We start from the raw sequence: 20,747 nt of genomic DNA, 5'->3' as shown, positions 1-20,747 counted from the left end.
GTCCCATATCTTGCACGTGAACACTTTCCGTGGTTGATTGTAGAAAGTTGTGTGCAATGGGTGTGCCGAAAAAAGTCATGGCTGTAAGCAATTGAAAAAGGGGATAGAGTGTAAGATGATGTTGGGAATGGTAATGGCGAGTGATACAAAGTTCACTTTGTGTAATCAATGTCAAAGGCTGAGGATGTAAATGTTGTAGCTGTAAGGGTAAAACGTCGTAGCTGTAAGGGCAAAGTCGTAGTTGTAAGGGTAAAAGTCGTAGCTGTAAGGGGGAAGCCGTAGCTGTAAGAGTAAAAAGTCGTAGCTGTAAGGGAGAAGTCGTAGCAGTAAGGGTAAAGTCTTAGCTGTAAGAGTAAAGCGTCGTAGCTATAGCTACGTAGTAGTCTGCTTACTACCTGCACCTTGTTTTATTTGAGACCATGCGATCCACCATGTTGCCAACGATACAAGGTAGGTTTTAATTGCCCACGTATTCTACTTGAATACGCATACCACCACCGTAAAGGGTAAAATGACAACGGCAAGTGGTCTCTTTTGTAATGTACATGTAGGTATGAGCACAGCAGCAGCAGCAAGTGGTTTGTGATAGCAAATGGGTGTCGTTGTTTGATGATGGATGCATTGTCACCTTGATTTTATGCATGAGAATCATCACATCTAGGAGCCCTACAGATAAATCATTGGTGCAGGCGATTCATCAATCTCATCAACAAACATTTATTGTTCTTTGTGATCACAGAAATTCACACGCCCACCAACATGCAGATATAAGCAAAGAATGTCATCGCCCCACACCATACCTCTTTCAAACAGCATGCCACTTTTCGATCGCTGACACCTTCAAAGTGCAAGTCGATGCGAGTACCATGGCGAAACCCCTCTTTTGTGAGCGATCGATGTACTCCTTATATTCGAGATTGATCTTTAGCATTCTTTGTTATCCTACTTTCATTGTCATCGTGATGTTTGGCTCTTTCTTTTAAAGTGAAGACACGTAATCATCTTGCTTGATGAAGCACGTATGTACTCATATACATATGGTATTGCTTTGGATGTAGCTACCTCTCGAAATGCGTATGTATGCAAAGGTGGATTTGGCGTCATGGTTTACTACAACCGGCATGATTGCTATAATGAGTCTTTAAGTTCCATAGCTATCAGCCCGACGATAAAAGCGTAGCTCTTTAGACATGCTTAAATGGTTAACCACCATCTTACTTTTTGGTTGGAGAATGCACTTAATGATATCGTTTACTGCTTTAAATGGATCGCACAATGGCTAATGCTATGTACGCAAGCTGAGGGGTTGGATAAGTCATGTCGTCGCCGCAGGAGTTGGGAACCAGAGTCAACATGTTTTTATTTTACGCCACATGCAAAAAAAGCGTCTCCTTATGCACTGCATTGATAGTGGCATATAATGCAGCTGATGGGGTCATTTGGCGGATCTAGGTCCACCTGTTACTGCACCTTGCTTTTGCGATTGATTACGTTTTGAACTAAATCCTGGCATGAGATGAGAACTGAACCTTGCCCGATAGGTAGGATTGATGTATTTAAAGCTTGTCTCTCACGTCATTTTGTTGCAGCTCATTCGCTTTACGCACATTTTACTATGGAACATTTGGTTGAAATTTACAAATCGCTATCGAGTCAGCTCGTTACGTATGCTCTTGGTCGTTCTCAATCAAAGATGACGATATCTACGGCTATCGCATTGGTCACCTTTTATATGATATACCGGTCTACACAACCTCCTGCTCGCCTTAGACATATCCCACATGTCAACTTTTTCACTTACATCGGTGCCTTCATAAGCGGCAAGTCTTTAAGTTATGTTGCAAAAAACGTCATTTTGCCGGTAGCGATGAAATCTGAGAATGGGGTTTACATAGTATGTCCATGCACTGATCCTTGGCTTGCATCTCTGCTGCTATATGGTTTATGCAGTTCCAATTGTGTGTGTGGGCTAATGATGTTGCGATTTCACGTAGCGCTTTGATCAAAATGGTTGGTCCATGCACATTACAAGACCCGAGGCAGCTAAAACGTTTTTGCTCAAGACAGGTAATATGATTAGCGATACACGTGGCAATCATTTTTACGATCACGTATCGGCTCATTTTTAAACGTACCCTCTTTTGTGTATGCAGGCATCTTCCCCAAAGTTGACATTGGTGACGAAAGAGGAGACACTCTTATCGGGAAGTTTGCTTTGCGAAGGAATATCTTGACGATGAATGGTGCTGGATGGAAGGCACACCGCAAAGTACGTAATGCGATACAAGCCGAAATGGGATGCTTGTGGTGTTGAAGGTGTGACACTCAAGTTTTATGCATGCTTTACAATTAGGTAGCCAATCCTGCATTTCATCGATCCATGCCAATTGAGCTATTTGGGACGCTATGTCAAAAGTCTTTGACAGCGATGATGGCTGAAATGGATGGTGACGGCGTCATCGATTTCTACAATTTGGCTGAAAGATTTACGTTGGATGTAATTGGGCTAGCTGGCTTTGGTACGCTGAGATGTTCAAAGATGCATGTCTAAACAAGAGTACTCATCTAAAAGCGGGGGAAAGGATTCGATTTTCATGCTATTGATGATCCTCAATCGGAATGGGTTACACGCTACAACCGTATTGCAACTGAAACTTTAAATCCTTGGTTTGAAATCTTTTACAACCTCGATCAAAAGTACCGATTCCTCTTCCCTAAACGTGTGGAAATCCATCATGAAATGGACATCATGCTTAACATGATCGAAAAGATCATTGTGCACAAGCGCCAAGCTCTCGATAATCATGAGACCAAAATTGTAGAATCTGAACGTGACCTTCTTACATTGATGATGGAAGCAGAGAAAAGTGGCGAAGGCACCATTACCAACGATGAGCTTCGAGTAAGCCACTTGTTGATTGTTCGAATCGTGTGCTTTTCTAACGCATACATATCATAGAACAACCTATGTCTCTTTTTCTTTGCTGGTCACGATACCACCGCTAATGCTATATCCTTTCAAACATATTATCTAGCTGCCAACCCGGTAAGGATTATCCGATGTTGATATGAGGTCACTAATATAAGTACACAACCATGAAGGATATCCAAAGCAAAGCCAGAGAAGAGGTTCTTCGAGTTATGGGTGATGCTCCTCATGATGTTTTCCCTACGCTAGAACAAACGCGTGAATTACCATACATTAATATGATTATCAAAGAGGTATTGATGTTCATCCACGATAACAACTGCCACCAGGAGATGACATTTATTTGACTTTACCATATAGGCATTACGTATGAGCCCTCCAATTGCCAATGTAATAACGCGCGTGACCCACGAAGACACCGAAATAGCAGGAACGTTTGTACCAAAGGGAACAAGAGGAACCATCGACATCTATAACCTACATCACAACCCCACTGTGTGGAAGGTATGTACGTTGAAGTATGCGTGGTGTTGAAATCTTACTTTTGATTTCGAAGGATCCTGAGACGTTTAGACCCGAAAGATTTGAACCAGGTGGTGAAGCAGAAAAACATGCAGGGTTGGGCATGTCATGGCTTCCCTTTTCCAACGGACAAAGACAGTGCATAGGTATTCAACACAAAAAAGGTTGAAGAGTGCTTTGGATGAAGACATTGACAATGGCTTTAAATGCACCATAGGCATGAATTTCGCATTGGTAGAGCAACGAGTGTTCCTGCCCATGTTGTGTAAGTGCAAAAAAGGCGAACATCACGCGCCCAATGTTATTAAGACCATCATGCTTTTATTTACTTAGTGAGGAAATATGAATGGCGTCTACCTAAGGATTCGATCCATAAAGATGGGATCCGTCGTGCTGGTTTGTCCGGGTTGAACAGGCCCAAAGATCTTTTGATCTCTTTCAAGAAGCGCTATTGATAGCTACATCATAGTAGCAATGGTTTTGAATATACGTCTCTATGCTATCTTTATGTCTTTATACACCGATTTGGTCATTTTGTCGTCATGGAAACCACATACTAGATTTACAACGCCAAAAGGGAAAAAAGGTGTGTAGGTGATATACATCTGATGGTGGGCTTATACTCGATGAATATGGTGTTGAAGGGGCTGGTTTAAGTTTGTGCTCGAGGATGGTATAGCCCCTTTGCCGATGGCACTAGCTTTATTTACACCTTCCAAAAGGTGAAATGATCGTTGGATGTACCATGTTGTACACAAGGCATCTCATCGCAACACACGCTATGTTGACTATTGCATGAGCAGTGCAGTTTGACCATGTACAAAAAGGCATGCTTGGGGAGTAATCAAGGATTAGCCGGATAGGAGACCGCGTCTTTGTTGACGTCTCGACACTCTTTACCTCACGTGTCAAAGTACTCGGTTCTGTTTTTGTTTATGACCATGGAGCCACGGGGCCAATAGTGCCGACCAACAACAAGCTACATGATGATACAGGAATCTCAAGTACATGCACATCAACCCTTGGCATAATAGAAAAGTGGTTCCTCGATATCCCAAATATGTCACCAATAAGCCCATCCACCATTTAAAATCTCTCAACAACCAGCAGTAATCAAGGAAAGAAGTTTTTCATGTACTCGATGCGAAGCAGGATCAATTACCATCTCGTACGCGTATGGATCAACTTGTTGAGGTATTATACACACGCAACCTACATATCCGCTTAGAAATCTGCATTAGCCACGCCACGAGAGAATCTATTGACAATGTAATAACCCATGGTCAAAATACCATTTTTAATCGACTCCGTGCATGCCTTCATTGTTGTTCATGCATTTGGTGAAACTGTGTAACGCTCATCATTATGGGTGTGTGTGAATAGCTGTTGTTCGTTGATGTACGTGTGATGGCAGACAATGAAAATGCAAGTGTGATTGTTTTTTTGTGATCCACGTATATACTTCCTCATTGTACCAACCATATGCATAGGCAGCCTATGTACAACTCTCGGTGGATGTACGAGCCCCTCGGAACCTCGGTATTTGTAAACACCCGTACCCCGAAAACCAGCATTATCCAGGAATACGCATTTGATGAGCCACCTTTTTTTGGGTGTATAATGCTGTATTTAGTGGCTAGTGAAGTCCCGCCAACAATGGCCTTGTCATGAGCGCGTATGCGACATTGGGACACCTATACGCCCAAAGAATATGGGGTGCCATGAGGTTGCAAGCTTGACTAAAACTCCGCAAATCAAGTTATATAAACCTCCCTTTTGATCCACGCTGGGGTTTTCTCATTCTCCTACCACTGCAAATATGGAACGCTTAGTGAACTTGTACAGCGATTTATCAACGCAACTTGTATTAAAAGGTCCTCTCGGTCGACAACAAAAGATTTCGATTGCTGCAGCTGTCTCGTTGGTGGTTCTCTATTTGGCTCGTAAAGCTGTGACACCACCAGCTCGTCTTCGACATCTACCCTATGTTGGCCTTTTCACGTTCTTGAATGCATTCATGCGACGTAAATTGATGAGTGATATCTCTTCGAATGTTACATTACCAGCCGCCATGAAATCTTCCAGCGGTCTCTATACAGTAAGGGGTCGTGAACGTGTTGATGAGAGTTATTCACATGCTAATGCGCTGTTTTAGCGTTTTGACCAAAATGGGTGGAGTGTTCATATCACACGTCCAGAGTCAGCAAAAAAGTTTTTGCTCAAAACAGGTATGTGGAATGCATAGGCGATTGAGGAGCTGCATTATCAAAGTGCACTTTTTGATCCCTGTTGGAATACAGACATATTTGCCAAGGCAGATATTGGGGGAGTAAGAGGCACCACCCTCTTTGGAAAATTTCTTTTCCAGCGAAACATCCTAATGCTTAATGGGCATGAATGGAAAGCACAGCGCAAAGTAAGCTTCGGGAATGAGATATGCCGATGAGTATAGCGATGATGATGATTGCTCATTTTGTGACATGTTTAGGTTGCCAACCCTGCATTTCATCGATCCATGCCTGTGGAGTTGTTTGCAAAATTAGCTCAAAAGACAATCAATGTCATGGATCGTGCTGAAAGCGAGACTATCAATTTCCATCAAATGACTGAACGCTTTGCTCTTGACGTTATTGGATTAGCTGGATTTGGTAAATGATGGACTTCACCAGCATACAATGAAGGGTAACATTAACAAAAAGGAGATAGACTTTGACTTCCATGCCATTGAGGATCCAAAGTCGGAATGGGTGGTCCGTTATCGTGACATCATGGAAGCAACACTCAACCCTTGGTTTGTTATATTTTACAACCTGGATATGAAGTACCTGTTCCTTTTCCCAGGTCGGAAGAGAATGCATCGTGAATTGGATATCTTCCTTGGCATGATGGATGAAGTCATTGCTCACAAGCGCCAAGTCCTCAAGGACCAGCAATCCAAAGTACCCGAATCTGAACGCGATCTTCTTACTCTTATGATTGAAGCAGAGAATAGCGGCGAAGGTGCCATGACAAACGAGGAGCTAAGAGTAAGGATCGTTGCTATGCAACATGGTGTGCAACCTTGATTACTCATTTTGCTCTCACACAGAACAACTTGTGTCTCTTTTTCCTTGCTGGCCACGACACCACTGCAAATGCTTTAGCCTATGCTGTATACCACTTGGCCAAAAATCCCGTGAGTATCATACAAAACATGCGTACAATGAACATCCATGCGCTGATACACACATTGCTCTTGTGAAGGATATGCAACGTAAAGCACGAGAAGAAGCAATCAAAGTATTGGGCGATGAACCACAAGATGTTTTCCCCACACTTGAACAAACGCGTGAATTCCCATACATTAACATGATCATCAAGGAGGTATGTACGATGATGATAACGAGAGTCATTTGCCCATGCTAACAAATAGTGTACATGCGTAGACATTACGTATCACTCCTCCAGTAGCCGCCATTGTATCACGTGAAACGACCCAAGACACTGAATTGGAAGGCCAATTTATCCCAAAAGGAACAAAAACGACCGTTGACATTTACGAGCTGCAACACAATCCCACTGTGTGGAAGGATCCTGAGACATTCAGGCCCGAGAGATTCGAACCTGGTGGTGAAGCAGAAGAACTTGCAGGATCGGGCATGTCGTGGATTCCCTTCTCCAACGGACAAAGACAATGCATAGGTATTTGATACAAAAAGGAATTGAAGAAGGATGGGCATTGTTGATGAATTGCAATGCACTACCATAGGCATGAATTTCTCCTTGGCAGAGCAGCGAGTGTTCTTGCCCATGCTGTGTAAGTGTCAAACAAAGGTGATAGATAGGGTGGTTCAACAACACAATAGCTGACATAGCCTTTTTTATTTTGGGATCATAAAGTAAGAAAATACGAATGGGAGCTACCCAAGGATTCGATCCACAAAGACAAGATTCAGACTGTTGGCACTGGTCTTGTAAAGCCCAAGGAGCTCATGCTTACTTTCAAGAAGCGATATTGAATAGCACAATCGGATTTTTTATATACCGAATGATCTTGTATCACGTATCAATTATACTCTATACACGAGATGACCCTTTTATTGTTTATCATGCTTGCATTATTTTGTGTGTGGGGGGGAGGTGCATAATGTACATTCATGTCGTTTCTATTCTTTGTCATTTCCTTTAATGTGATGATACAATGAACATGGCCATTCAGCTTGTGATCGTTTGTTTACATGTCTGGTTGGTGATGATGATGATGATGATGCTGAAGTCTCCTTTTCACATGTTCAAGAGTAGTGATGGGATAGCTGTTTCCTTGCAGATGGTGCGAGTCTCGTTTAAGGCCCGCTTTTAATCCCATTCTCCACGAGCTGCTCCTTTTTCCTTCCTAACAACCGATACTTCTCTTTTTCTTCCCTTTCCAATACTCAGCTAACTTTTGGTACGATTGGGACTTTTACTGTGATTGGCTATACGCACTCATCTCAATGGCTGCTTTGTAGGACCTGAATGCAAACGATAAAGTGTGTCGTGGTCGGCGATGGTGCCGTCGGTAAAGTATGTGAAACGCTGCTGGTTCTTTTGGTTGTAAAGGAGAGAGAGAGAGAGAGAGCGCTTGAAACTAACGGCATCGGATCATTGTTTGTCTAGACTTGTCTTTTGATATCATATACCACCAACAAATTTCCTTCCGAATACGTTCCTACTGTAAGTAGAATAGGGTCAACTCTATGCTGTATATTCATTCATCTAATAATCCATGTCACCATTAGGTCTTTGATAACTATGCAGTTACTGTGATGATCGGTGAGTATACTACAACAAGGCATCATGGATAATAGGAACTCACATTTCAAAATATAGGCGATGAGCCATATACGCTTGGTCTTTTCGATACAGCAGGTACGACAAAGGGATGATTTACTTGGCATGGAAAGCTCTAACAACGGGATTATGGTGATTAGGTCAAGAGGATTATGATCGATTGAGACCCCTTTCTTATCCACAAACGGATGTCTTTCTCGTGTGCTTCTCGGTCACATCTCCAGCATCATTTGAAAACGTCAAAGAGAAATGGTTCCCTGAAGTCCATCATCATTGTCCCGGTGTCCCTTGTTTGATTGTCGGCACACAAGTTGATCTACGCGATGATCCCAATGTGGCAGAAAAACTTGCTCGGCAAAAACAACGACCAATCAGCTTCGACGCAGGTGAACGATTGGCACGAGAATTGGGTGCTGTCAAATACGTTGAGTGCTCTGCTTTGACGCAAAAGGGATTGAAGAATGTTTTCGATGAAGCCATTGTCGCCGCGCTAGAGCCACCCATCAAGAAAAAGTCAAAGAAGTGTCTTCTCTTGTAGATGGATTACATTTCTCTTATCATCACACGCACACACACACACGCTCTCACACACAAACGCACGCACACACACACACATCACACGCACAACAACATCGCACATAGCAACATCCCAGCACGCTGTACTCTACCGAATCTTTTAATATTCTTTTTCGTTTACCTTTTATCTTATTTTGAATGAAAACGAGACACAATGTGGTCAACGCTTGCTCAATTGGAATATCTTTATTGGCTATGAGAAGAGCTGGTGGGGTGGGGATAGTTTGTATATAAAAGGTTGTCTTTGGTAATATAGATGGGGGTTGGCGACATAACAAAAGGTTGAGAGGGTGGTTGTTGTTGGTTACAAAAAGTATTGGCTTCCTGGTCCAGTCGGTACCGCATCATTGTCAAAGGATTGAATGTCGTTTTCCAAGAATATCCGATAATCGCTTTCTACAATAGTATCTCGATCATCCGGCACCTTGAGAATGGATGCTTTGTTGCCACAGCGATAACAGTAATTGGGTGCCGACCAAAGTGTCACTAGATTCTTGTCTGCAAAAGGATAGTTGTAACCTTCATCCACCAGTTGATGACTCCTCACAATCAAGCTGACATCGTTGTTGTGACAAAACTACCCTTTCTCATTCAGCTCACGTATGTACATGCATATCACCGGCATATCAAACTTACAGCATTGGTAGGCAAGTGACCAAATAAGAAACCGCCGCCTCTAGGACTAATAGCCCACGAATCTACTTGAGCTTCCGGATCTGACCATAATAGATCTACATGATCACACACACGTGAATTCCTTATCCGGTCACCTCCCTTCATTCATCTTTGCTTACCACACGTTCCACCTGTTTGGGGGAGTTCTTGCATTCGGAATAGTGTGCTATACAACAACAACGCTTTAGTCCTTGGATCAAATAGTGGGATCATGCCATTCTTACCGGATCGAATCGATTGAAGGTAACTCGGGTGAAAGACCACCATGGACACAAAAGATGTTGCCATCCACCAACTACATGCCAAGTCAATTTCCATATTGCATCACCTGATGATCACTCGCACTTACAGCAGCCAAAGGTAGGTAATCAAATACTGTGCAACACCATTCCCAAACCTTGGAGCTCTGATACTTTGCAAGGCACTCATCTAAAGATAGGTTCAGTCACTATACCTGTATCCTAGTAGTCAACTTACCATAGAAGCCATATACGCGTGTCACATTACGACTCTCATGGTTTCCTCGTGTCAATGTGATGCGATCCGGATATCTTTTTTCAAAAGCATCATCAGCATTTTGGATTTGAACTTGATAAACTCCTCCTTTGATGTTTCATCCTTACTTCACTTTGAGTAAAAGTAGCAATGTCAAGGTTTCCAATGAATAGCGTCCTCGATCGACAAAGTCACCCTATATAAATAACATCCACGTCAGTACTTGTTCGAATGATGATAATGATAATGCCAATCACTCCATGTCACGCACGCGACCTTGTATTACCATGAATATATATGAAGTTTCTGGTAGGTCGCCTCCCACTTCAAAGAGCTTCAAAAGATCATAAAACTGGCCATGGATATCACCACATAATGTTACTGGAGCTCGAACAGGGACCACGGTAGACTCTTCAGCAAGTATTTCTTTGAGCTGCGTTAAGAAAAAAGGGGAGCGTCATTCAGCGGGCTGGACGATCGAGAAAGAAGTTGTATGTATATCACTAAGTGAACCTGCCTTGTTGCATAACTGGCGCATGTCATTCTCGGCGAGGTATTTGCACGCCTTGATGGACTCGATGCAGGCGTCCACGTCCATTATAGAGTCAAAGTGAAGAAAGAAAGGGAGAAAAAGAAAGGCAATGCGGGTGTGTGTGTGTGTGTGTGTGCGTGTGCGTGCGTGTGTGTGAGAGGAAGAGGGAAAGAGGGAAGGATACAAAGCTGGAAGGACTCTAAACTAAACTATGCCTTTGTCCACCACCTCCGCCCTTTATACTTGAAACGACGTAATCCCAATGAGCAGCGAGATCAACTGCATTGCCCTGATTGGCAAACAGGTAACGATGGACTTTTGCATTCTCACATACATACACTCTCTCTCTCTTACACGCTCGGGTATTCCCTTTAGAACAACCCCCTTTACATCAAGAACTTCAGTAACACCCATCCCGACCTGAAATACCACTACATTGCACACACGTCTATTGATGTTATCGAAGAACGCGGTATGATAAGCAAGGAACTTTATATACATGTATTGGTCTAATAGGATGCTGCTAGTTGCCAGTGGACCCAAGAACTTGGACTCATATCTTGGACTTTTATACGCGATGGAGGATTTAGCAGTGTAGGTTGTATGAGTTATCTCGGAATGATGGAGCACTGACATGGGGGTTTAAGGTATGGATACATTACAAATACGCGTGTTAAGTTTATTGTGGTGGTATCAGTGACGGATGGCATCATTCGAGATGCCGAGATGAAGGCGGTAAGTAGGCTCTCTGCTTTCCTGCATGTCATCGGAAACTCATTTTGGGCTTGTTTTAGATCTTTAAAAAGGTCCATGCAGCGTATCTCTCGCAAGTATGTAATCCATTCTACAATCTCGATTCACAAAAATCTCTCGGTGGCAAAGCATTCGTACGCGCTATTGATAGCATTGGTGCTCATGCAAGGGTGACTCTCGATATCTAGTTGCTTTCTTCTTTCTTTTACATTCTAATGCATTATTATTCCCTGACGTTCTCGCAATTCTATTTCATCATCATCGATTCGATATTTGTTATCAATGCTTTATTGGGGATGGGAGGGTCATGTGATCGTAGTAGCAGCTTTAATGCATGTTGTATGGGGTGTCTCAACTATTGCAATGACAAAATCGCTGGTTTATCCTTATTGGGTGGCGACAGGTAATGTGGTTCCTCACACCTCTTTTTCGTCCGCCCCCACTATGCAGTCTTCGGCACAGCTTCAACAGGCGTTCGTATCAGCTGTCCTGGATAATCGACAACTGAATGAGCTCTTGAACGATAACAACTACAGCGTGGAGAAGCTAGCAACACTTTTGCAAGGTGTTGACCAATCAAGCAGCGTGCTTCAACAACAGCTCTTTCAAATTGTACGCGACAATGTGGACACATTCATCTCGTCTTATACACAACACGATGAACTGCACGATCGACTCGTCAGACTTGCTGGTCAATACACATCAACTGTGGAGAATAGGGTGGATGATAGTATAATCACGGACGCGTTGAAACGATATGAGGATGTATGTAAACAGACATCGACGAATCAACGAGAAATAGCAGCGTTGCGTACAGTACAAGAACTTGTGGAACAAGGTGACAGGGTGGAAGAGATGCTTGATCGATCAGCTCTTGTCGAGGCAACGGATCGCTTGCTTGCATTCGAGACAGCTTTGGAAAAAGTCAAGGAAACGAGGCCGCATGATTTGGATTGGAGTGCATTGAACGTATTCGACTTGTTGCAGACACGAAAGGACAACTTGTATAAGAGATTGATCGACGTACTCGAATCATCATTGGAGAATGCAATTCAATACAATGAGGAAGAGCACACAATGAAGATTATGCAACGACCTACGGCTTTGTTTGTGTGTTTCCGACAACTCGAAATGCTCCCAGCACAATTGGCAGGTGTCAAACGTAGAATCTATAAGCATTTGGTGACACCCTTCTTCAATCATTGCACAACAGCTCGATTTGATATCCATGACAACGAATTACGATTGACAACAACAACACAAGATGTTCCAGGAGATGCATGCGCTATGATGACACAATTGACGACCTTGTTGGAGTTTTTATCAACCCATTTACTCGACACGGATCAAGACATTCGACATTTATTTGGCAACCTGATATTACCAGAAATGTTGAAACTTCTCATTGATAAGGGGTTATCAGCAGCTGTACCTTCGTCGGCAGTAGAACTTCATGATTTTGATCGTGTGGCAGAAGAAGCAACTCTCTTTGAACAACGATGTGTATCGGATTATGGATTATTGACACCGGATCAGCAACCTGGATTGGTGAAGCAGTATGTGGATAATATCGATATGCATTTTGCAACAAAGCGTAGCGAAAAGGTGCTTTTGGAAGGACGCAAGGTGATGCTACGACGACTCTATGATGTTGAGGATGTGGGATCACAAGGACGAGATCATTACCAGATTACGCAAACACCCAAGCTCCTTTCACTCTTGTTGGCCGATGTTATGACAGAGGCAGGTCAACTTGGCCCATCTCATCCTGTATCAGCTCGCAAATTGCATGCTGCCGTTTCCGATTTATTGGATCTATTTCGAGCCATTATGCCTTGCTATCACCGCAATCACTACCTATCCCATCCTGCTGCTGCACTTGTTTTTCGCAACGATTGCTTTTGGCTTGCCAATGATTTACGCGTGCATTTTGCCAAAGAAAAGATGTTTCAAGAGGCAGCGACACGACTGGAATCTTTGGGCAAGTCGTGGTATGAGGTAGTACTGGCTCAGCGCATCCAAGTATTACATGCCATTCTCGACAAGACACAAGGTTTTGCCATGATGGCTGAAAATCGACAACGACAGCAAGAATGTGAGGAGGCCATTGAACGTGCTGTTTATCAAGTGACCCAGATTGCTCCTGCCGTGCGTGGTGTGGTCGACGAGCCCTTGTACATGAAGTTGTTGAGCAGCATTGTTGACAGCGTGCTATCTCGATTGATTGGTGACGTGGAGCACATTCATGATATTGGTGCCGAGGATTCACATCTCATTGCAGTGAGCTTCAACAGCGTGCTCAAGTTGGTGGATGTATTTGATGGATACGAGGGCCAGCCTGCCACTGAACCACTTGTAGCTACCTTGGTGCCAAGTTGGCGTAAGTTTTGGCTTGTCAAGGATCTCTTGGAAATGGGATTACGGGATATCATGGCCAAGTTTCGAGGGGGCGAACTCTTTATGTTTGAAAAATCAGAGCTTGTGGGTCTCATTTGTGCACTCTTTGCCGATACCGATTTACGTAGCAGCATGATCCGTGAAATCCAATCAGCAGAATCCATGAGCAGTCCATCACCCATGGCAACCACAGAACAGAGCAACAGGAGTCATAGCAACAACAACAACAACAGCATACAACACACCCCACCAGCTACCAATACGCGACCTATGACATGGGCACCAGAGGATGAAGAGGATGTGGATATGAGTGGTTGGGATGATCCGGATGATGACAACATTCATGCAATCGATCAAAGTCCATCACACGCTGACAATCGCCTTTCAATACATCCAGAAGATGATCATCATGATATGAGCGGTTGGGATGATCCCGAAGAAAAGATGTCTTTAACACATGAACAACGGCCGCAATCCAATTTGACAGCCTCGAGCCTTTCAATGGAACCAGAGGATGATCACGTGGACATGAGTGGATGGGATGATCCTGATGATGTATTGGAGATACCACCTTCCCATGAACACATTCCTGTGACATCAAACAAGACAACGACAACAGCACCCATCATTTCACCCAAGGAGGAGGAGGAAGATGATATGAGTGGATGGGATGACCCCGAAGATAAGATTGAAATACCACACCATGATCCACAACCACAGACAAAACCAGTTGATAGCAAGAAGATGTCTATATTACCCAAAGATACAGAAGATGAAGATTGGAGTGGATGGGATGATTAATGCACCTTGAATAAAAAGTAGTATTTACATGTATACATCTAAGTAGACCGGAATTACAATGGTGATCATGAGATCATCTGATTGAGTGACCCTGCATTTTGCATGATCGGTGCTTCTTCCTTTCATTTTCACACACTCGTTATGGAGGCACACGAGCCGTTGCTTGATTCACCAAGGCAATCCACTGAACATCATCGTCATGCTGAACAAATTGAACACATGGAGCCATTGGCTGTTGGAGGCAAGTGCCCCATTCACACTAATGCCATCTACCACTTTTGCAAGCTAATCGCTCTTACAACAGATCAGCGACTCCAACGTCGAATTGGTTGGGTAACCGGTGCAGCTGTCAATATCAGTTATATGATAGGATCTGGCATTTTTGTTGGACCTTCGTTTACCATGAAGCTCGTTGGGTCAGGTCTTATGAACGTCTTTATATGGTTCCTGGGAGGTGTTCTTTCAATGGCTGGTGCCTGGACATTTGCAGAGTTGGGTACTATGGTAAGGATCGAACTCATACAACAATGTTGATACTGATGGATCTCTTTTTAGCTGCCTAGAAGGTAATGACAATCATTCGACTTGGAACACAAAAGTAACGGGTAATGATGGGCTCTAGTGGTGGTGAAGTAGGCTATCTCGAATACATCTATCGAAGACCAAAATACCTCTTGGCGTTCCTGTTTACCATGTGGAGCCTTAGCAACAGAGCAAGTGGCGTCTCATCCCAAGGCACTGTTTTTGGATCCTACATGAATTATGCATTCTTTGGCTCGGATTACAAGTCGGATTGGATGGAACGTGGCTGGTCAGGTGAGAGTTTGTTATTGCTGCATAGTGCTATACATGCTGGATTTCTCATATGCATCTTGTGCAGTGGCATGTGCAACCATACTCACCTTGGTGAATATCCTTTCGAGCAAGGTATATGTGGGGTTGTGAATAATGACATCGCGAGGATCCTGATTTTCGCTTCTTAGGCATCGCTACGTGTAATGACATGTTTGACGGTTGTCAAGTTGACTATTCTCGGTCTTGTTCTCTTTGTTGGTGTCTTATCGGCGATGGGATTCTTGCCAGGGGATGCGGATATGGGTTCTGCTTTATCGTTTCAAGGGACAGCTACCAGCATTGCACCATATGCATCAGCAATTTATTATGTAAGCAGGCCTGGTTTGAATACAACGTCATTATGCAACGGCTTATAAATGCAGAGCATAGGTACAAAGCAGTTACAGTGGATGGCAGAATCTCAATTACATTATGGATGAAGTTAAGGTTAGATATTATGGTGATGCATTTGGATTCGGTGGGCTTACCATGAAATGTATGTAGGATCCTATCAAGAGTCTCCCCAAAGCACTTGCTGCATCATTGTTATCCACCACTGTTTTGTATGTCCTCACAAACATTGCCTATCTCGTGGTTCTCGGCCAAGGTGTCATGGAGACGAATATGATTGTGGCTGCTGCCTTGTATGTACATCCATCTATGCTACATGCAATCACGTTGTGTGTCTAACGGTGATCTTATCCATGCTATGTAGCTTCACAAAGTCTCTTGGAGAAAACTTCGCATCCACTGTACTTCCTATTTTCATTGGACTCAGCTCATTTGGATCAGGAGCAGCGATGAACTTTTCAGCTGGAAGATTGATTATGGAGGCAAGTCGAGCTGGCCTTTTTCCTTTTGGTCGTACTTTTGGACACGTTGATCCACGCGTACAAAGTCCTGTCAATGCCTACTTGCTTCAATACGCTTTGACGATCCTCTATACTCTTATCATGCCTCGAGGAGCCGTATACCAATTCTACATTGCATTCACGGGATATCCACACTACGTAAGAAACACCCAAGAACACATTATTGTACCAAGACTCATTACGTTCTTTTCAAAAGGCATTCTATTTCATGACTGTTATTGGCGTATTGGTTTTGAGGAAAAGGGAACCGCACAATGCAAGACCTGTCACCGCCCCTTATGGTATGTAAATGCTCTTTCTTCTTTGGTCAACAAAGGGCTCCCATCACTAAAAATGGATGTTGTTCAACGGGATAGCTTGCATTGCTGCATTTCTTTGTTTCACCGTGTACGCTTTGCTCTTTGTCTATATTCCGGTGGACTCTCCACATTATCCTTACTGGGGTAAGTAACAACAACCAACCCCATTTTTACATCTATTGACGATCCTTTTCATCTTCGTGCAACAAAAGCTCCATACGTTACAGCCATATTCTACATGGTCGCTTGCAGTGGTCTTTGGGTAAGCTTGCTCAATGTGTGTGACAAAAAAGATAGACATTGACATATCGTTGCTTGATAGTACTACTTGATTATAGTGAAAGATACGCCTGGTAAATCCTATAATACCGAGATCCGGAAACGAGGACAAGTTGCACTCGACGAAGAAGTTTTTGGTGAAGTAGATACACTAGTAGATGAGGATCATGAACGACGCATACCCTAAATAGATACACATAGCTACATACTGCGTTAAGCATATGCGACTTCATCCACTTGATTGTTATGAATGTATTTAATAGATCTAGACCCTTAACGACCAAACTGTTTTGCCTTGCAGGAATTAGATGGGAAATGGCGTCTCTTTCAGAGGCAGGTATTAAACGACTTCATACATGTGCGAAGGGCCAGTGCCTTTTATTCGATGGTATTATTATGCATGCCAAAAGGGGGTTAAACTACCTTCACGCTACTTGGGGGTCGTTGGTTGACGCATCATTGGGGGCCCTCCTTTGGTAGTAGTAAAAGCACTCGTTGATGGGTGGATGGAGCCAATGCTAGTGTTCTAATAGCATCAATTGTTGGTATCATTCACGTGGTCAATAGCTTCAAGGTTCTAATCTGGTGCAGATCATCCGAAATGTAAGGGCCAAATGGATCGACAGAGAAAACCTGTCAACCTTTTGTATCTGGATGAGCCCTTGTCGTCATGGAAACAAACAAGCCTTACTTACTACATCAACATGGCATCCAAAACATTGAGAGTTGCTGGTTTACATACTGCATTGGCGACATCCTACGAAGGAAAAATCAATACCCACAGCATCCATTCAATCGAATGACAACTTACATCCAAAAGGGCCTTTTTTGGATCAAGGTCAGGGTTGTATAGTTCGTATGTCGACATCACCATCCAATAGAGCTCGTTGTTGACAAAGGCATTTCCAAGAAGCGTGGTGCAAAAAGAACGTAAGGCATCCATAAGCGTTGATAACTCTGGGATCGTTGTTGACGATAGCTCGATAGCCTTTTGTCGACAAGCTTCGGCTTCAGCGTCTGGCATGGCAAGCAATTCCGTCTCAATGTAGACACACCAATGAGCACATCGTTCAATAAAGTAGGGACGCCATGTTGCTACCACAGGTTTTTTCGCTTCGTGACATAGCTGGCTGTAGTTGACAATGGCTTCGACGAGGGCGTCATTCATAGTGCAATACGTGGTGGAAAATAGATACAACAGCCGCGTCTGAAATTGTTATACGGCGCGTGCATCAATTACCAATGCGCGGGACTTGCAATTGCTGATAACGTTCTTGTGTTCTTCTCGAATGGCATTGATGACATCCTGTATACGTAAATACCATGATTGACAATCACTGTAATCTTGATATACATAGTTTCATTGTTGTAATTGCAAATAAAATATATATGGAAGCGGCGTTTATTTAAGACAATGTATCCAACATCAGCCATTGCTACCAAAAGGATGCCTATCTGGAGCGACCAGCAGTGTTTGGCCTAGCAACTTTTTTTCTGGTACCGGCAGATCCTATACATATTTGAGTTACTATCATTGCAGCTGAACAAAATGCTATCTTGTGATACCACAATGCTTACCCATTAGGAGTGAATTGGGTCCCTGGCTTGGCCTTCTTGATGTGCAAGTATTTCCATGTTGCCTTGTAAGATTGTGAGGGTTGACGTTCATCCCAAAGCTCGCGGTGCCAGAAAGGAACAGGCGGCCATTCGAGGCGAATCGAAGGTTTGATGATTAGTGGATAATAATGATTACCCACTAAATGCAAAATAAGAGGTTTAGAAAGCATGTTCCGAGCTGGTGGGTCAAGAGGTAAATGAAGGCGAGGAGGTTCTGGTTCTCCATCAAAGATAGGTTTGGTTTGATAAACTGCCACTGGTTGCCCAAAAGCATCAGCTGCTACCTGTCCCATGGTGCTAGCGTCAAACCAATATTGTTCATTACACCAACAGCTGGCTATAACAACCTATCGCACTCTCTGCTTATGAATGTTCAGCGTTTTATTAATATCTCACAACCAACAAGCGCATTACCTTGATGGGGCTATGGTGAATGAGATAAAAGGAGAGGAGAGAGAAAGAGAAGAGAAGCACTTGTCTTCAAGTCGTTGAGGTGCTGTTCTCAAATTTAATTTCCGAGTGAGTCGTCAACAAGTTAAATTCCTACACTGGGCGCCAAGTTAAATCCCACATTGGGATCACACATCCATCACCACCACCATAGATTATACCACATGAATTTTAATCGGATCTTCAGCACATGCAGCAAAAGGTGTTTTTCATTGTACATGATATGGTCCAACAACGACCACACCATTAGCTTACTATCAGGTCCCAGAAACAATCCTTGGATCTAGTATGCTCCACATCCTTAACAAATAAAAGGTCCACTTTGCATACATACGTATACCAATCACAACCATGAGCACCAATAAGATCACTCGTACTATGTATACGTATCTTTTTACATATACAAATTGGTTTATGCAGCTCGACCTTCTCCTACATGCAAATGTGATACATACCTTGACACACCTTCATTATTGGATGCTGTTTTACTTACGTACCTTCACAAAAGGCAATCATCATCATCATCCATTTGTGTAGCAACCTGTCAAGGACGCGTTTGTGTAACCACCATGTGCGGTTTCACTCAGCTCTTCATCTTTCCGTTAATGCAGCCGACACCATCCACTAGGAAAAAGCAACTCCATCACGCTTACAGCATAGGTAAAACATAAAGACGCCTGTATCTCCAAACTTTACAATGAAACGTGGGGTTTTTATTAGAGCAATGTGCTCGGCTTGGCCAACAACACCTTGTGTGAAAGTTTCGCGTTCAATGTCGCAAACAGCCCAAAAAATATTCTTTGGTCGTCGTCGTCGTCGTCGAAGAGGCCGACCCCTGGATCCACTTTGGCTGGTGGCGACATTGCGAAATCTGGGATTGGCCACGATGAAGGTGAAACTGGCACACAAGATTCCTTTGACCCCGACGAACAGGTTGCTCTAATAAAAACCCCACGTTTGATTGTAAAGTTTGGAGATACAGGCGTCTTTATGTTTTTACCATGCTGTAAGCATGATGCTATATGAAGAGTGGTCTTCGTTCAATGTCAAGTCGCTGGACCCTGGCAGAGCAAAAGACGCAGAGGGACCTCTTTGTGTAACTCAGCTACTTTGCATGACTAGAAGGATGGAAGAATGATACTGTATACTATTGACAATATCCCATACGTTGCGAGCTAACAGCCATTTCCTCACAATCGGCAATGTTGCCCATTCTATGACAGTAGAACGATGCTCCTGCTTCAGACATTCATTTCCATGATTGGATTATGTTGATCCGAGTTGATTTGGCTGAGTTACGCTCATACAAGGTTACTTCAGTTGAGCAACATAGAGCATGGTTAGATGTGTGGATTGATGTAAACCCTCTTTGGCTGTATCTCGGTCAAATCAACTCGGATCAACATAATCCAATCATGGAAATGAATGTCTGAAGCAGGAGAATCGCTCACATGTCATAGAGTGGACAACAGTGGCTATTGTGAGGAAATGGCTGTTAGCTCGCAATGTACGGGCTTTTGTCAACAGTATACAGTATCATCCTTCCATCCTTCCAGTCATGCAAAGTAGCTGAGTTACACAAAGAGGTCCCTCTGCGTCTTTTGCTCTGCCAGGGTCCAGCGACTTGACATTGAACGATGACCACTCTACATATCGCATCACGCTTACAAACATAAAGACGCCTGTATATCCAAACTTTACAATGAAACGTGGGGTTTTGAATAGAGCAATGGGCTCGGCTTGGTCAACAGCACCTTGTGTGAAAGTTTCGCGTTCAATGTCGCAAACAGCCCAAAAATTATTTTTTGGTCGTCATCGAAAGAGGTTGAGCCCCGGATCCAGTTTGGCTGGTAGCGACACTGCGAAATCTGGGATTGGCAAGCTTGATCGTGAAACTGGCACCCAAG

At 43.4% G+C, this 20,747-nt stretch overlaps 9 protein-coding genes across 9 annotated transcripts; 6 read left to right on the top strand and 3 right to left on the bottom strand.

Annotated features, from left to right (window-relative positions):
- Positions 1 to 1,615: 1,615 nt before the first annotated feature.
- O0I10_005215 (uncharacterized protein) lies at positions 1,616 to 3,906 on the top strand (the record flags this gene model as incomplete). Its single annotated transcript, XM_058485262.1, has 11 exons — positions 1,616 to 1,894; positions 1,995 to 2,067; positions 2,154 to 2,269; positions 2,354 to 2,519; positions 2,583 to 2,902; positions 2,960 to 3,046; positions 3,103 to 3,222; positions 3,290 to 3,433; positions 3,486 to 3,597; positions 3,669 to 3,716; positions 3,785 to 3,906. The coding sequence occupies 11 exons, from the start codon at positions 1,616 to 1,618 to the stop codon at positions 3,904 to 3,906; spliced, it is 1,587 nt and encodes a 528-aa protein (XP_058344089.1).
- Positions 3,907 to 5,270: 1,364 nt separating this feature from the next.
- On the top strand, positions 5,271 to 7,449 carry O0I10_005214 (uncharacterized protein; the record flags this gene model as incomplete). Its single annotated transcript, XM_058485261.1, has 10 exons — positions 5,271 to 5,549; positions 5,607 to 5,679; positions 5,752 to 5,867; positions 5,940 to 6,099; positions 6,158 to 6,477; positions 6,540 to 6,626; positions 6,695 to 6,814; positions 6,877 to 7,132; positions 7,200 to 7,247; positions 7,331 to 7,449. 10 exons carry the CDS (start codon positions 5,271 to 5,273, stop codon positions 7,447 to 7,449), a joined length of 1,578 nt encoding a protein of 525 aa, XP_058344088.1.
- Positions 7,450 to 7,945: 496 nt separating this feature from the next.
- O0I10_005213 (cell division control protein 42) lies at positions 7,946 to 8,798 on the top strand (the record flags this gene model as incomplete). The annotated part of the gene is made up of 5 exons (XM_058485260.1): positions 7,946 to 7,993; positions 8,087 to 8,143; positions 8,209 to 8,242; positions 8,300 to 8,338; positions 8,401 to 8,798. 5 exons carry the CDS (start codon positions 7,946 to 7,948, stop codon positions 8,796 to 8,798), a joined length of 576 nt encoding a protein of 191 aa, XP_058344087.1.
- Positions 8,799 to 9,140: 342 nt separating this feature from the next.
- On the bottom strand, positions 9,141 to 10,604 carry O0I10_005212 (uncharacterized protein; the record flags this gene model as incomplete). Its single annotated transcript, XM_058485259.1, has 9 exons — positions 9,141 to 9,413; positions 9,473 to 9,567; positions 9,631 to 9,677; positions 9,736 to 9,806; positions 9,861 to 9,940; positions 9,989 to 10,062; positions 10,135 to 10,202; positions 10,293 to 10,439; positions 10,524 to 10,604. The coding sequence occupies 9 exons, from the start codon at positions 10,602 to 10,604 to the stop codon at positions 9,141 to 9,143; spliced, it is 936 nt and encodes a 311-aa protein (XP_058344086.1).
- Positions 10,605 to 10,800: 196 nt separating this feature from the next.
- O0I10_005211 (uncharacterized protein) lies at positions 10,801 to 11,479 on the top strand (the record flags this gene model as incomplete). The annotated part of the gene is made up of 5 exons (XM_058485258.1): positions 10,801 to 10,842; positions 10,914 to 11,010; positions 11,066 to 11,132; positions 11,186 to 11,273; positions 11,333 to 11,479. The coding sequence occupies 5 exons, from the start codon at positions 10,801 to 10,803 to the stop codon at positions 11,477 to 11,479; spliced, it is 441 nt and encodes a 146-aa protein (XP_058344085.1).
- Positions 11,480 to 11,735: 256 nt separating this feature from the next.
- On the top strand, positions 11,736 to 14,489 carry O0I10_005210 (uncharacterized protein; the record flags this gene model as incomplete). Its single annotated transcript, XM_058485257.1, has 1 exon — positions 11,736 to 14,489. One exon carries the CDS (start codon positions 11,736 to 11,738, stop codon positions 14,487 to 14,489), a length of 2,754 nt encoding a protein of 917 aa, XP_058344084.1.
- A 141-nt stretch (positions 14,490 to 14,630) lies between these two features.
- O0I10_005209 (uncharacterized protein) lies at positions 14,631 to 16,960 on the top strand (the record flags this gene model as incomplete). The annotated part of the gene is made up of 13 exons (XM_058485256.1): positions 14,631 to 14,730; positions 14,794 to 14,993; positions 15,045 to 15,055; positions 15,112 to 15,305; positions 15,370 to 15,416; positions 15,473 to 15,652; positions 15,714 to 15,770; positions 15,828 to 15,967; positions 16,039 to 16,333; positions 16,392 to 16,476; positions 16,552 to 16,638; positions 16,707 to 16,756; positions 16,817 to 16,960. 13 exons carry the CDS (start codon positions 14,631 to 14,633, stop codon positions 16,958 to 16,960), a joined length of 1,590 nt encoding a protein of 529 aa, XP_058344083.1.
- A 507-nt stretch (positions 16,961 to 17,467) lies between these two features.
- O0I10_005208 (uncharacterized protein) lies at positions 17,468 to 17,941 on the bottom strand (the record flags this gene model as incomplete). The annotated part of the gene is made up of 2 exons (XM_058485255.1): positions 17,468 to 17,530; positions 17,585 to 17,941. 2 exons carry the CDS (start codon positions 17,939 to 17,941, stop codon positions 17,468 to 17,470), a joined length of 420 nt encoding a protein of 139 aa, XP_058344082.1.
- A 406-nt stretch (positions 17,942 to 18,347) lies between these two features.
- Positions 18,348 to 18,683, bottom strand: O0I10_005207 (uncharacterized protein; the record flags this gene model as incomplete). The annotated part of the gene is made up of 1 exon (XM_058485254.1): positions 18,348 to 18,683. The coding sequence occupies one exon, from the start codon at positions 18,681 to 18,683 to the stop codon at positions 18,348 to 18,350; it is 336 nt and encodes a 111-aa protein (XP_058344081.1).
- Positions 18,684 to 20,747: the final 2,064 nt, after the last annotated feature.

This window comes from Lichtheimia ornata (genome assembly GCF_029851405.1).
Source record: "Lichtheimia ornata isolate CBS 291.66 chromosome Unknown scaffold00020, whole genome shotgun sequence".
Classification (NCBI taxonomy): Eukaryota; Fungi; Mucoromycota; class Mucoromycetes; order Mucorales; family Lichtheimiaceae; genus Lichtheimia; species Lichtheimia ornata.
This window is presented reverse-complemented; position numbering and strand designations above follow the sequence as displayed.